Raw genomic sequence first — 15882 nt, forward strand, 5'->3', positions numbered from 1 at the left:
GGCATGTACAATAATGCATTCAACGTAAAAAATTAAATACGGAATGACTGGCCATTGTTTTGATCAACCCAGAGCCTCTTTGATTTGATTTTTGTTTGTTTGTTTTGGTTTAGCTTACTTATTTCTGTTCTTCCTTATATTTCCCTACATTTCACTCTCCCAGAAGATACAAACATCTTTAATATCATATCAAAGTCTCTTCAGAAATAGTGTAAGGAAAGGAGTTGATAATAGTAGTTTGCTTATACAGGAAGCTCTGTAACTGTAAAAGCAGAAGCTTTGTGTTTTACTAATAACGAGTGCAGTGTGGGATGATGAGTATTTCATTGTAGTTTGGTGAAATTTTACTCTTTTTCCCCTCACAGTTTCACAGTCAGTACACATCCTAGCCAAACTGTAAATCCTCGTATTCCTCCCCATTTTCATGATGCATGCTTACACATTACTGAACTTGTGCAAACAGTGAGGATTATAATGGAGTCATTTGCACTGTGGCTTTTGTCCATGTCCAACTGCCTCATAGTATGTACCGTGCATGGGGAATAAGAAAAAGTCATCCAAACGTCTGCACACCAAACATGACTGACAACGCACTAAGTGTTAACACACTATGTATTTATATTGTACGCACTTCAAGGAGCGTTGGGCACCTCACTCCCCTTAACACTTTGAATAAAATACTTAAGCTAGGAACTCCAAACTTGGTTCAGCACTAGGGTTTTGTCACCATTGCCACCTCCATACCCTTAGTGTTGTCCCCTTGTGGCTGCTCTGCAAACAATAACACAGCAAGATAGAAATATTTTATGTTAAAGAGATCTATCAGCTCAGTTTCTGGAATCCACGATTGTCTTGGAGGAGGGCTTAAACAAGATCACTGCAGGCTTAACTACTTCCCACAGGAAGCTTCAAACACTGAAAATGTCTCATAACTAAGTACACAGAAAATTGGGTCCATTTCGGGACACAAGTTACAGAACTGAGTCCATGAAGTTTGAAATAGAGCAGATGAAACCCCCTTTAAAGTGAAATCAATAATGCTGTGATCTAAATTTTATCTCTGATTGTTTCTACTATTGATCTTACAGAAAAAGTGAAAATTACATTAAAATGAAAGAAAGGCTACTTACCAGCATATGTAGTACCTCTACATATTCACACTTGTAGGATGTGGACACTTCATAAATGTAGGATGATTCACATTTCTGGTGCTGATGAGCTTTGGGAACCTTCTAGAAAAGCAGTGCCTGTTGGGACTGTCTGAGCATCCCCTAATGACACTGGATGGTCAAAGCCGTTTAAAAAGCACCATGTGATTCTCCAACTTCCTTGTTTTTTTCCACTAAACCCCAGAATATTATGAGAACAGAACTCCATGGAAGCCAGGAAAGTGTTCCTTCTTCCTTTATAATGGCACTGAGTTCTTTCACACAGAACCCTCACTGAGCTCTGTCTCCTCTTTCCTCTGCCTTTGAGCATAAAGGTGAGTAGAGTCACCACAAATGCCAGGCCCTGAGTGGACCTCCAGGCTTGTACTGATAGGTGAGAGGCTTGGAATGAGGATCTCGGGGTGGCAAGATGGGGTGGAGAATGGAGCAATCTCTCCTGGCCACAAACGCCAGTTCCTGGTGGGAGCAGGTACCATCAGAGGCGGTAGCACTCACCAACTTACGTTATGTCTACACAGCAAAGAAAAAAACAGCAGCTGGCCGGTGCCAGCCGACTCGGGCTCGCGGGGCTTGGGCTGTAGGGCTGTTTCGCTGCTGTGTAGACTGCCAGACTCAGGCTGCAGTGGGACCGTTTCACCCTGCAGGGTCCTAGAGCCCAAGCTCCAGCCCGAGCGTGGAAGCCTACCAAACAATGAAATAGCGCCGCAGCCCAAGCCAGAGTTGGCTGGCACAGGCCAGCTGTGGGTTTTTCTTTGTTGTGTAGACATACCCTTAGATGAGAGACAGTTTTCTCAGTTCTAGGATAGCCTTAGAACCAGACATGGTACATTCCTCTGATCTGGAGCCAAACACAGGCCAGGCACAAGAGGCTTCCGCTTCCCTACGTTAGAGGACTTCAAAACAGAGGCTCACTTTGCCGCAGAGGACTGCATTCTTCAAATGGGAATATGCAGGGCTATTTTGAAGAGGAACACTAGACCATTTTCCCTAGTCACGTGGTCAATTTAGGTATAGAATGAAAAAAAGACGTGCAGGATACAATTATGTCTCTCAGAAACAATGGTAACAAAAGGCAGTCATGGCAAAAAAGAAGTAACAATGGCCTACTCTGTCCCTCCCCAGGAATGGGGGCCTGTCCTCAAGACAGATCAGAAGGCCTCTGTCATAAATATAAAGGGAAGGGTAAACCCCTTTGAAATCCCTCCTGGCCAGGGGAAAGCTCCTCTCACCTGTAAAGGGTTAAGAAGCTAAAGGTAACCTCGCTGGCACCTGACCAAAATGACCAATGAGGAGACAAGATACTTTCAAAAGCTGGGAGGAGGGAGAGAAACAAAGGGTTTGTGGTCTGTCTGTAGTCGTCTTGGCCGGGGACAGAACAGGAATGGAGTCTTAGAACTTTTAGTAAGTAATCTAGCTAGGTATGTGTTAGATTATGATTTCTTTAAATGGCTGAGAAAAGAATTGTGCTGAATAGAATAACTATTTCTGTCTGTGTATCTTTTTTGTAACTTAAGGTTTTGCCTAGAGGGGTTCTCTATGTTTTTGAATCTAATTACCCTGTAAGATATCTACCATCCTGATTTTACAGGGGGGATTTCTTTATTTCTATTTACTTCTATTTTTTATTAAAAGTCTTCTTGTAAAACACTGAATGCTTTTTCATTGTTCTCAGATCCAAGGGTTTGGGTCTGTGGTCACCTATGCAAATTGGTGAGGCTTTTTATCCAACATTTCCCAGGAAAGGGGGGGTGCAAGTGTTGGGAGGATTGTTCATTGTTCTTAAGATCCAAGGGTCTGGGTCTGTAGTCACCTAGGCAAATTGGTGAGGCTTTTTACCAAACCTTGTCCAGGAAGTGGGGTGCAAGGTTTTGGGAAGTATTTTGGGGGGAAGGACGCGTCCAAACAGCTCTTCCCCAGTAACCAGTATTAGTTTGGTGGTGGTAGCGGCCATTCCAAGGATAACGGGGGTAATATTTTGTACCTTGGGGAAGTTTTGACCTAAGCTGGTAAAGATAAGCTTAGGAGGTTTTTCATGCAGGTCCCCACATCTGTACCCTAGAGTTCAGAGTGGGGGAGGAACCTTGACATGGTGGCACAGTGGTGGGATTAACCTGAAATCATTTTGAGATCCAGTTGAGATTTTTTGAACTAGAAATACAGATTTTAAAAAGGAATTTTTAGGAAGTCCAGAAGGCAGCTTTGAAACTTAAAGCAGCTTGGTTTCTCTCTGCTTTGTGGCCAAGCAGAGACAAAAGGGGATTATCTTGTGAATTGCAGGTTTTCTTTGCCTGGAGGCAGGGTACTTAACTCCTGCAGGGAAATTCACAGTCTTCCAACCCAGAGGTTTTTTTTTTTTTCTTTTCTTCCTAAAAGTAAATAGGGGGTGTGTGCTCTACCCATTTGCCTGGAGACAAAAGTGGCAGGGTTTTTTTTAGGATTTTGATTTTTTTTTTTTTGTTTGTTTTACAAGGAGCACAGGTTTGAAAAGAAATTTTTTTCTTCTTTGGGCTGGGTAAGCAGGTTTCCAAGTAGTTGGAGGTTTTTTGCTTTAATTTGGGCCCAGAGCAGAGACAAGGGAATTGTCTTTTTCTGTAGGCTGACAATCACTATCAGAGAATAGGTATTCTATTCCAGCACAGCAAAATTTTACAGCCAAGTTTTGTTTGTTTATTTCTAAACCTCGGGTGTAAAGTTAGTTAAAAACAGAGAGGTTAGAATGGCCAAATCCTCAGCTCGACTACAGCTGGAATTAGCCAAATTTCAGGCTGAGGAAAAACAAAGGGAACATGAAAGACAGATAGAACTCATGCAGCTGAAGAAGGAACAAGAAAGGGAGGCAGAACAACACCAAGAGGCTGCCCACAAGAGGGAAATGGAGGCAAGGAAGCATGTGGAGGAGGAGAGGGAAAAAGAGAGGAAGCATGTGGAGGAGGAGAAGGAAAAAGAGAGGAAGCATGTGGAGGAGATGGAGAGGATAAAGGCCCAGCAGAATATACCAACAAACCCTAGCAATCCTTCTCCAGGTACCACTTCCCATCCCAGAAAGTTCCCCACCTACAAGGCAGGTGATGATACTGAGGCCTTCTTAGAAAACTTCGAAAGGGCCTGCCTTGGGTACAACATCTCTACTGACCAATACATGGTAGAGCTGAGGCCGCAGCTCAGTGGACCCTTAGCTGAGGTGGCAGCTGAAATGCCTAAAGAACACATGAACAAGTATGAACTGTTTAAATCCAAGGCGAGAGTCAGAATGGGGATAACACCCGAGCAGTCTCGTCGGAGGTTCAGAGCCCTAAGGTGGAAACCAGACATGTCATTTACCCGACATGCCTACCACATTGTAAAACATTGGGATGCCTGGATATCAGGAGCAAGTGTTGAATCTCCAGTAAATTTGCCCTTCCTAATGCAAATGGAACAATTCTTAGAGGGTGTTTCTGAGGAAATAGAAAGATACATCCTAGATGGGAAACCCAAAACTGTAATTGAGGCAGGAGAGATTGGAGCCAGATGGGTGGAGGTGGCAGAGAAGAAGAAAACTGGTCGCAGTTGGAGCGGAGACCAGAAGGGACCACCCCAGACCACACCCTATTACCGGGGGCCACCCAAAGCCCCACCTACCTCCCAAAGAACCCTCCAAACCCCTTATCGTACCACCACCCCGTTCTCCAGCAACCCTCCTCGCCCCAGTGACCCGTCAGCTGGACGATGTTTTAAGTGTAACGAGCTGGGGCATGTAAAGGCCAACTGCCCCAAGAACCCCAACAGATTACAGTTCATTGCACCGGAATCACACCAGAGGTCCACAGGCCCAGATACCTCCCAGATACCCTTGGAGCGGAGGGAAACTGTGAGTGTGGGTGGGAAGAAGGTCACCGCGTGGAGGGACACCGGAGCACAAGTGTCAGCTATCCATGCTTCCTTAGTGGACCCCAATTTAATCAACCCAGAGATCCAAGTGACGATTCAACCCTTCAAGTCCAACTCTTTCAATTTGCCTACAGCCAAGTTGCCTGTCCAGTACAAGGGCTGGTCAGGAATGTGGACTTTTGCAGTCTATGATGATTATCCCATCCCCATGCTGTTGGGGGAAGACTTGGCCAATCATGTGAAGCAGGCCAAGAGGGTGGGAATGGTCACCCGCAACCAGGCTAAACAAGCCGTGAGGCCTAGCTCTGTTCCGGAAACTTCTATCAGGACCCAGTCAGAGGTGATGGACCTGGACCCCAGGCCAATGTCTGCAACAGCAGTAGTGGATCCAGTCCCAGAGACCCAGACGGAACCAGTCCCAGAACCGGAACCAGCCGAACAACCAACACCAGACCCCGTGTCAGCACTGAATCCAGTACTTGCAACCTCAACACCAGAGGGCCCCACCGAACCTGAACTGGCAGCAGCCGATAACCCTACACAAGAGGCTCAGCCGGAGCCTGAATCCCAACATAGTGCACCAGCGGAGAGCGGTTCACAGTCAACAGAAACAGCTCCATCCCCTATATCGCTTCCAGAGGGACCAAGCCTAGGTCCACAATCCCATGAGGAACTGATGTCTCCAGCATCAAGGGAACAGTTCCAGACCGAACAGGAAGCAGATGAAAGCCTCCAGAGAGCTTGGACGGCGGCACGGAGCAACCCACCGCCTCTCAGCTCTTCTAATCGATCCAGAGAATTAAAGGTTTGTCAGTTTACAGCCCAGGGAGGAGACGACGCTGAGTGGCCTGAAGGTGTCTACTACGAAGGGAAATGTGCTGGTGGTGTGGAAGAGGTGAACCTCTCCATGACCCTTGGGCGTATGCAGCGACAGCAGATCCAGGAGCTGTGCACTAGCTACGCGCCAACGTTCTCAGCCACCCCAGGACTGACTGAACGGGCATACCACTCCATTGACACAGGTAATGCTCACCCAATTAGGGTCCACCCTTACCGGGTGTCTCCTCAAGCTAAAACTGCTATAGAACGGGAGATCCAGGATATGTTACAGATGGGTGTAATCCGCCCCTCTGAAAGTGCATGGGCATCTCCAGTGGTTCTAGTTCCCAAACCAGATGGGGAAATACGTTTTTGCGTGGACTACCGTAAGCTAAATGCTGTAACTCGCCCAGACAACTATCCCATGCCACGCACAGATGAACTATTAGAGAAACTGGGAAGGGCCCAGTTCATCTCTACCTTGGACTTAACCAAGGGGTACTGGCAGGTACCGCTAGATGAATCTGCCAAGGAAAGGTCAGCCTTCATCACACATCTCGGGCTGTATGAATTTAATGTACTCCCTTTCGGGCTGCGAAATGCACCCGCCACTTTCCAAAGACTTGTAGATGGTCTCCAAGCGGGATTAGGAGAATATGCAGTCGCCTACCTTGACGATGTGGCCATATTTTCGGATTCCTGGGCAGACCACCTGGAACATCTACAAAAAGTCCTTGAGCGCATAAGGGAGGCAGGACTAACTGTTAAGGCTAAGAAGTGTCAAATAGGCCTAAACAGAGTGACTTACCTTGGACACCAGGTGGGTCAAGGAACTATCAGCCCCCTACAGGCCAAAGTGGATGCTATCCAAAAGTGGCCTGTCCCAAAGTCAAAGAAATAGGTTCAATCCTTCTTAGGCTTGGCCGGTTATTACAGACGATTTGTACCGCACTACAGCCAAATCGCTGCCCCACTGACAGACCTAACCAAAAAGAAACAGCCAAATGCTGTTCAGTGGACCGGAAAGTGTCAGAAGGCCTTTAACAAGCTTAAAGCGACATTCATGTCTGACCCTGTACTAAGGGCCCCAGACTTTGACAAACCGTTCCTAGTAACCACAGATGCGTCCGAGCGTGGTGTGGGAGCAGTTTTAATGCAGAAAGGACCTGATCAAGAATTCCACCCTGTAGTGTTTCTCAGCAAAAAACTGTCTGAGAGGGAAAGCAACTGGTCAGTCACTGAAAAAGAATGTTATGCCATTGTCTACGCTCTGGAAAAGCTACGCCCATATGTTTGGGGACGGCGTTTCCACCTGCAAACCGACCATGCTGCACTAAAGTGGCTTCACACCGTCAAAGAAACTAACAGAAAACTTCTTCGGTGGAGTTTAGCTCTCCAAGATTTTGATTTCGACATCCAACACATCTCAGGAGCTTCTAACAAAGTGGCTGATGCACTCTCCCGTGAAAGTTTCCCAGAATCAACTGGTTAAAATCGTCCTTGAGATGTGGAAAATATTGTTAGTCTTTATGTACTTGGTAGTATATTTAGAGATGCATGTGTCTTATTAACTCTGTTTTCCTAGAGCTCCAGGAAGAAATCCCAGCCAGTGTTTCACCCTAGCTGAGATTTGGGGGGCGTGTCATAAATATAAAGGGAAGGGTAAACCCCTTTGAAATCCCTCCTGGCCAGGGGAAAGCTCCTCTCACCTGTAAAGGGTTAAGAAGCTAAAGGTAACCTCGCTGGCACCTGACCAAAATGACCAATGAGGAGACAAGATACTTTCAAAAGCTGGGAGGAGGGAGAGAAACAAAGGGTTTGTGGTCTGTCTGTAGTCGTCTTGGCCGGGGACAGAACAGGAATGGAGTCTTAGAACTTTTAGTAAGTAATCTAGCTAGGTATGTGTTAGATTATGATTTCTTTAAATGGCTGAGAAAAGAATTGTGCTGAATAGAATAACTATTTCTGTCTGTGTATCTTTTTTGTAACTTAAGGTTTTGCCTAGAGGGGTTCTCTATGTTTTTGAATCTAATTACCCTGTAAGATATCTACCATCCTGATTTTACAGGGGGGATTTCTTTATTTCTATTTACTTCTATTTTTTATTAAAAGTCTTCTTGTAAAACACTGAATGCTTTTTCATTGTTCTCAGATCCAAGGGTTTGGGTCTGTGGTCACCTATGCAAATTGGTGAGGCTTTTTATCCAACATTTCCCAGGAAAGGGGGGGTGCAAGTGTTGGGAGGATTGTTCATTGTTCTTAAGATCCAAGGGTCTGGGTCTGTAGTCACCTAGGCAAATTGGTGAGGCTTTTTACCAAACCTTGTCCAGGAAGTGGGGTGCAAGGTTTTGGGAAGTATTTTGGGGGGAAGGACGCGTCCAAACAGCTCTTCCCCAGTAACCAGTATTAGTTTGGTGGTGGTAGCGGCCATTCCAAGGATAACGGGGGTAATATTTTGTACCTTGGGGAAGTTTTGACCTAAGCTGGTAAAGATAAGCTTAGGAGGTTTTTCATGCAGGTCCCCACATCTGTACCCTAGAGTTCAGAGTGGGGGAGGAACCTTGACAGCCTCTGTCTCATAAGGTCTCTGTCAAAGGAAATCCCAAAGTGTGCCAGTCCTTTTGGACCTGTGGTGTAAAGGGATAACATGCCAAAAAACGATCTAGTGAATGGTTCTCCATGAGGAAATGTGAATGCAGATTTGAAAAGGCATGTGGCATAAGATATACCGTTCAAGCCTAATCTTTCTTTTTGAGGGTCCTTGGGGTTGGATTAGGTACAGTACCATGGAACTGAAACTTGAAACAATCCAGGAATCTAACTACACGAAAGTATAGAAATGAAGTAAATGTGCTTTGGGAAACTACCCAAAACAGTCTTAACAACAGTAAAACTACTAATGCTACTAAAAACACAGGGAAGTCTGGTCAAAAAATCAAACCAAAATTCTATGCACAGAGCAAAGGTCCCTACATCTGCAGTTACCTGTCGAAAGAAAGGAACTGAGGGGGTTGGAGACTATACAGCTCAAATCCAAACTCTGGTGCTGCAGAGTCGGGGCTTATGCAGTCCAATAGGCACTGAGTTTCTAGAAAGTTCTTGAGGCTCACTTTGTCGCAAAGGACTGCATTCTTCAAGTGGGAATATACAGGGCTACTTTGAAGAGGAATATAGACCATTTTCCCTATTCATGTGGTCAATTTATGTATCGAATGAAAAAAAAGATGTGCAGGATACAATAATGTCCCTCATAAACAGGGGTAACAAAAGGCAGTCATGGTAAAACAGCAATAACAAAATAAAGCTACTAACATAGGGCTGGGCTGTGCATCCTTTTTGAGACTGCAAAACAAGTCTATTGCCCTTCCTGTCATCAGTCTGGGTACGCAAAGTCACAGGCTAAATACATACATTGCATATGTGTTCATTTTTTAAAAATTCAGCAGTAAATGCTGAAAATAAGAAAACACCCTACACTAATGACTGGAGGGGCAGGGGAGAGAATAGCAACAAAACCAAAACAGAACACGGAAAAAAAACCAAACCATTGCTCTCTAGAAACCAATCTGAAAAAGAGAAATCAATCCCTCATTAACAAAAAAGCAGAAATATGACACTCAAAGATGAGAACAATCAAGAATTCCTCCCATCCCAACGGCAGACAATAAAAATACAGAGTTTAAAAAAAAAATTAAATGAGGGCAGGGAGGGACAATTAAAATAAAGAGAGACAACAAAACAATGCAAAGGGGAAATGCAACTAAATTAATTACTTAACACTCACCACCACAATACCTCCACCCAGACATAGACATACACACACATACAGAGATTGGAAAAATTCTAAATGCAATGCCCCCCCCACCACACACACACACACACACACACACACACACACAAATAAATAAATAAATAAATAAAATAGATAAACAAATAAAAGCACACCAAACAGCCAGTCAGAAATGGAGAGGTTGGAGTGGACTGATGGGCAAAGGACTGAGGTAGAGGGAGCTAAATATCAGGAGTGGGAGCTAAAGAAGGAATTACATGTCTGGCTCTTTATTCTGACTTTACAAGCTGTGCTCCATAGTGCATGGATGTGTCTGAAGAACTGCACAGGGCTGACAAGCATCAAGCATAGAATCCTTTGAACAACATGATGAATAAAACATTTACAATCCATATACTGGGAATATCATAACACATGACACATGGGAGGGATTTCTATCTTGGCATTAATGTGAAGACCAAGGTGACAACAGTTAACAAATATATTAAATTCGCTCCATGGTCAGTTATTTCCCTCTCTAACAAAATACTATCATTGGGATCTAGTACCCTGACAAAATATTGCAACACATATCAGAATACAAAGACACTAATGCTACATCAGAATTCGTTAGCATGGACCCTGAGCTCAAACAGAATTCCATAAAAGATAATGGGACTGTGCCCAGATACAAGGGTCTGCCTTAATGCAGAATCCCAGTGCAGAAACTGAGCCTTAGTAACGTAATATTGGCCCAACCAAAGTGTGGCAACACTTCAGTTTTACTCAGCTAAAAACTAAAGATAATGTTCAAATCCTGTTGGAATGGAGTTATTACGTTTCACACCGTGTACACAATATAAATTAGGTTTTCAAAGAATACTTCATGTGTAATAAATGTTTTCATAATAATAATAATACAATTGACTGTGTGGAAAAATGATGATTATGTGATTGTTCATGATACTTGATTTAGGGTTTTTTAAAGATACATTTGTTTCGAAACACTCAAAAAAATTGTTGTAAAGAACAGCTAAGATTTATTCCCGCCCCCTTTTTAAGTGTCATCATATTGCAATTATGCAAACGGAGAGTGGAAAATCTATATTTCTGGCGTATGTTTGAACCCTTTGGCGTAAAATGGTCCTCATGTTACTCACCTTGATCTCTTTCATGCCATGTCCGACTCCCAGCAGCTGGTGAATTTGGAGAGGGGTAAAAGTCTCCGGTTGGGCTTGGCTCCATATTTTCATCTATGGAAATAGTTTTGGGTCTCTTGCTGTTGAAATAACAAAGGTGTTGGTAGTAAGACTTACATGCCGTTAGCATTGGTACTGCAGAGGCTATAAGGATGTAAGCAATTTTTTCAACACTGAGAGCAATTAAAAGAAAAACCATGAAAACAAATGTTAAGCCTGACCTCAAGCATAGGTCACACAGGTGTGTTCTTAAACAATGGTGTGTGCATTGTAGAAAAATATTTACATTATATAGTTGGCATGTGAGCATAATACACAAAAAACCCACTATGGGGAGAATTTTCAATCTCTGCACTTTCTAAGTCTGGCGGCATTTAAGACCGTGGCCAAACATCAAAAACCTGCAACCTGCTGTAAAAGGGTCACGTCACTAGAATGTTAAATTCTATATATAATTCATTTCAGGCAAAGAAAAGTAATGGAGGAGTGTTTCTGCGCCCCAGATAAGGTCAGCCAGGTAAAACTTCAACAGCTCAGAATATGCTAGTAGAAGGAAAGCTTACTTTACCCACCCCACCAGTTCAGTGTACCGAGTTACTTTTCAGTGAGGCCTGCCCTGAAACACAGTCTTTTAATTTTTCATTTGTTTAATTTAAAATGAAAGGTCTGCATTTCAAACTCCATCATTCAAAGAAATTCACTTCACTTCAATCTAGTCAGAGAAGACAAGTTTCTTCTTATCAACGCATTCTGAAACTTCTCAGAATAAGCAAATTTCCAAAGGAAGATGGGAAACCAGGTATGAAGGTTGGATAATATTTTGACAATACTGTGAAATAATAATAACCTTGTCGGTAATTATTTCATCCACAGAGCTATAACTGTTCTGCCTGAGTCAGTCAGTAGTGTTAAATGTACCCCTTCTTCCTGCAAGTGTAAAATCTCTGTGTATAACTGAGCAGTTTTAAAACACATTTCTGTTCTTCTAATAGACCACTAGAATGTGGCTTCCTCTTTTAGACTACTAGAAAGTAGTTTCAAAAACTAGAGTGGAGTGGTATCATTTGTAACACTCTTCCCATTTACAGGAAGATATTCTTACACCATGAGTTTATTATCTACATATAATTTATAAAAATATACATACTCAAATTTATAAAAGCAACAAGAGCTTATACAATATTACACTTTCTTTACAATATTATTGAATTGCTTTTCCCATATCATGAACCCTGACTTCACATATCCAGACAACCAATATTTTTGCCAAACACTAATATTTACTCTTTTAAGAATATATTTACCTGCTTGGTGGAGAGGACAGTGACCTCTGTAGATTTACACCCGAATTCATATCATGGTAGTATGGCTGGCTCGGAAGCTCTCCAATCGGGAAGTTCACTCCAGTTCCCTGGGTAATAGGCGCTGAAGAATACATTATTAAGAAGAGTCTAAACTAATCTCTAAATTTTTGACCATTCTTTCAATTTTAACATTTAAAAAATCTTGACATTATTAAATGTATAACTAGTTTTCTGCCTATTGAAGAAATCAAGTACAGTCAAGTTCTGTTCGTGTTTACATACCTTAAAAACAAATTAACTGCTCCCTCTGCCTTCCCCCCAAAAAAATTTCTGAACATATATGCAGTTTTATTACTGTATATTATTGTTTTATCATAGATAATGTGGAAATCATGAATGGGAAAAAGTGAGAAAGATGGAGATACAAAACTGAACATGTTGTAAAAGGGCGTGAACTAGATGACCAGACACCAAATGTGAAAAACTGGGACTGGGGGTAGAGGGTAATTGGAGCCTATATAAGAAAAAGACCCAAAAATTGGGACTGTCCCTATAAAATTGGGACATCTGGTCACCCTAGCATGAACATCCCTGGTCGCCTATTCATGCCAGAAATAGCTTTATACGGAGAGAGCATTGCACTGGTAAATTTGCTTTCGCCTATGATGAAAGATATTGTTTTGTGTACACTCTTATCTTTACCTTTGTGTACTGTCTGTGCACTGAGCATTTTAACTTAAAAAATAATTGACTGTTGTATAACTTATCTGAAGGTTTGAACTTTTCTAACAATTACAGCATACTTTTGTTGTGGCTTGAGGTTAAACAAACACAGGGGATGAAGTCCCACAGAAACCACATACTTTTAAATTTATTATTAGGAGGGCATTATGAGTAACACTGAGAAGCAGAGGATTTGGCAACAACATAATCTTGATTTTTTTTAGATATGACCAAATGATTAAAACTGTGTGTGTCTGAGTTGCTCAGACAACACACCTCATGAGCATGTGAAATCTGTATTTCACATATGCAAATCCCCAATTTTTGAAAGAACATTCAGTGTTGCACATGACTAACTTGGATGGGCATAAAAAGTGCATGTGCCTTAATACACGGGGAATAAAGTGCACTCAGATACACATGAGTAACTCTTATTTAAATTGGTTTCAGAATAGCAGCTGTGTTAATCTGTATTCGCAAAAAGAAAAGGAGTACTTGTGGCACCTTAGAGACTAACAAATTTATTTGAGCATCAGCTTTCGTGAGCGACAGCTCACTTCATCGGATGCACGAAAGCTTATGCTCAAATAAATTTGTTAGTCTCTAAGGTGCCGCAAGTCCGCCTTTTCTTATTTAAATAACAGTTGATGTCAGTGGGAGTTATGCACACAATTTGGTCCCAAAACTCAGTGCTAAGATAAATAATGAGCAATTTTATTGAATATGTTCCATGCACACCTCATCTCACATCAGTCTTTTGGTGGGGTACTTAAACTGACTTTATATAAATTAGTCTTGATTTACAGAGATGTGAGGTCAGAATCAGGTCTTTAGCTTTGCTGAACTAATTAAAACTCACAGGGTGTCCTATCCTAGCGCGAACTAGCACTAACGTAAAATTTGCAGCAGACAGTTTGGGGAGGTTCTCTCTCATCTTTGGTTGTCCCAGAGTCTTCATCTGGAGTATGGAAAAGACCTTCCTGGAACATTCAACCACGGTAGTTTTAGTTAAAAACTCCATATTCATCACTGTTGTTTCTAAACAAGTTCTGAATTCATATTTTTTGTTCACTCCTTTCCAAATGAATTCTTAAACAGAAAGAAATGAACAGAATTTACATTAAATTACAAGAAGGAAGTATACCAAAACCAGGAGTAAATAAAAACAATATCTGGATTATAGATTATTCTTATACCATATTAAGATTTTCTATGAATTCGTATGTATGTGACACAGAGAGAGAGAGAGAGAGAGAGAGACTCTGACAGAGACTACCATGGTCTACATTCAATTAGTTATACTCCCTATTCTTGCTATGATGTAACTGTCCTTCAAAGTCATGAGATTGGAGCAAAGTAAAAGAAAAGAGACATCTGATGGTTTAGCAGAATTCCAAAGATGTACAGAGGATAGAATGATGGGGAAAAGTTGCAAGTGCATGAAATAACTTGTTTCCTTATCTATGGTAATTTTATTGAGATCACTTCATTGAGCCATGCACAGCAAATAGATTTAAGTTCTTAATAAGATGCTTGATTCAGAATTTGAAAAAAGAAACAAAGCCTTTTACCTGTTTTATTATAAATGTATGCAAGATACACTGTGACATCATGCACAAATTTAAAAGCATTTTCTTCTTGTCTTAGGGCCCGAAGCAAACTCCATTACAGCGAAAGGAGAGCCTTCAATTGACTTCAGTGGACCATGGATTAGGCTTTTTGCATGTGTAAAATCATTAAATACAGTGTGTTAACTTACTTCTGGACACTCTTACAAGTTCTGACACATTGAAGACTCCAGATTTTACAAAACTATCCTCAAGGTACCCTGAAAAAGATCATAATACTGTTGTCAATTACCTTACTTAGAAAGACAAAAATATATACACCATCTAATAGCAGAATCAACAAAGAAAAGTCCAAAAATTAGGCCAAAACATGATGATAGCAGTTCACAGGATGGGATGAGAGTTGAAATCCAGACTGTTGTATGCAAAATTGAGATTCCATACAAGAGATTCCTCAACATATCAATGGAAATTAACAACCAATATATTGAAATTATAGTTAACCAACTGGGGAAAGTATATAATAACCTCCTTTCATTGTTCTTTTCTATTTGACTGACAGTATCAAAATAAGAAGAGACTGGAACACTTTCTGTTGGATCAGGCAATTTGGTAATGAGACATTAAACTATCTATCTCTGCTGGGTAAGTTTTTGGTTTGGAATCTAGACCAAGATGGCCGTGACTACAAACTTTAGGACCTGATTCTTCCCCTTTGAAATCAATGTGAGTTTTGCTCTTGACTCAAATGGGAGCAGGGCCTTTTAGCTGCTCTGTGGCCAATGTGAAATCTGTTGGGTTTGTTAGGTATTTATCTAGAGGTCAAAACCACATATTTAACAGTCTAACTTTAGGCACCCATGTTTGAAAATTTTGGCTTCTATATATCTGTTTATATGCAGAGAGAGAGAGAGAGAGGGAGATGATTCTCTCTCCCCACCACTGAAATGTGGTCATGACAGGAAATGATGCAGTGAAACAACAGCTAATATCAAACTCAAATTAGCACCACCCATGTGATGAAGCTACAAGATGTAGAATCAAGAAACCAAGGTTTTCTTTGGAAGTCTTCTATCCAAGTACTAACCAGGCTCACCCTGCTTAGGTTGAGATCACATGGGATCACAGCCTTTGGAGGTACAGATGCAACCCCTCAAGCTTGTCATTAGATTTACAGAAGGTCATAATCCACTTGTAACATGTATGTAGCTCCCGTTAACATTATTAGGAATTATGCCTGTGCACAGAGGGAGAATACCTTACATTTTACTCTGTACTGCTTAATATAGTCTATACAAAAGAACCTGTTCTCCCTTTTCAATTAAAAAATGTATTTTGCCCCAGATGTTTTTTAAATTTTACATACATCATCATCATTCACATTCTATATGGCACTGTATAAAGCCAACAGCATATATAAGTGAGTGCTCCTAAAAAAAATTTTCCCAGTAGGTAAGGTAT

The 15882-nt window shown here is 41.7% G+C and overlaps 1 protein-coding gene across 8 annotated transcripts in view; it reads right to left on the minus strand.

Moving 5' to 3' along the window:
• The window catches only part of NFIB (nuclear factor I B), a 227284-nt gene that overhangs the window by 65453 nt on the left and 145949 nt on the right, over positions 1-15882 (minus strand). For all 8 annotated transcript variants that reach the window (XR_012159114.2, XM_073345413.2, XM_073345412.2 and 5 more), the window contains exons 4-6: positions 14613-14681; positions 12131-12251; positions 10788-10906 (exon numbers count right to left, since the gene is read on the minus strand). Coding sequence is in view for 7 of the 8 variants with exons in the window: in XM_073345413.2 (XP_073201514.1) it covers positions 10788-10906; positions 12131-12251; positions 14613-14681 (309 nt within the window). In the remaining variant the exon portion in view is untranslated. The remainder of the gene's footprint in view (positions 1-10787; positions 10907-12130; positions 12252-14612; positions 14682-15882) is intronic.

This window comes from Lepidochelys kempii, chromosome 5, assembly GCF_965140285.1.
Source record: "Lepidochelys kempii isolate rLepKem1 chromosome 5, rLepKem1.hap1, whole genome shotgun sequence".
Classification (NCBI taxonomy): domain Eukaryota; kingdom Metazoa; phylum Chordata; order Testudines; family Cheloniidae; genus Lepidochelys; species Lepidochelys kempii.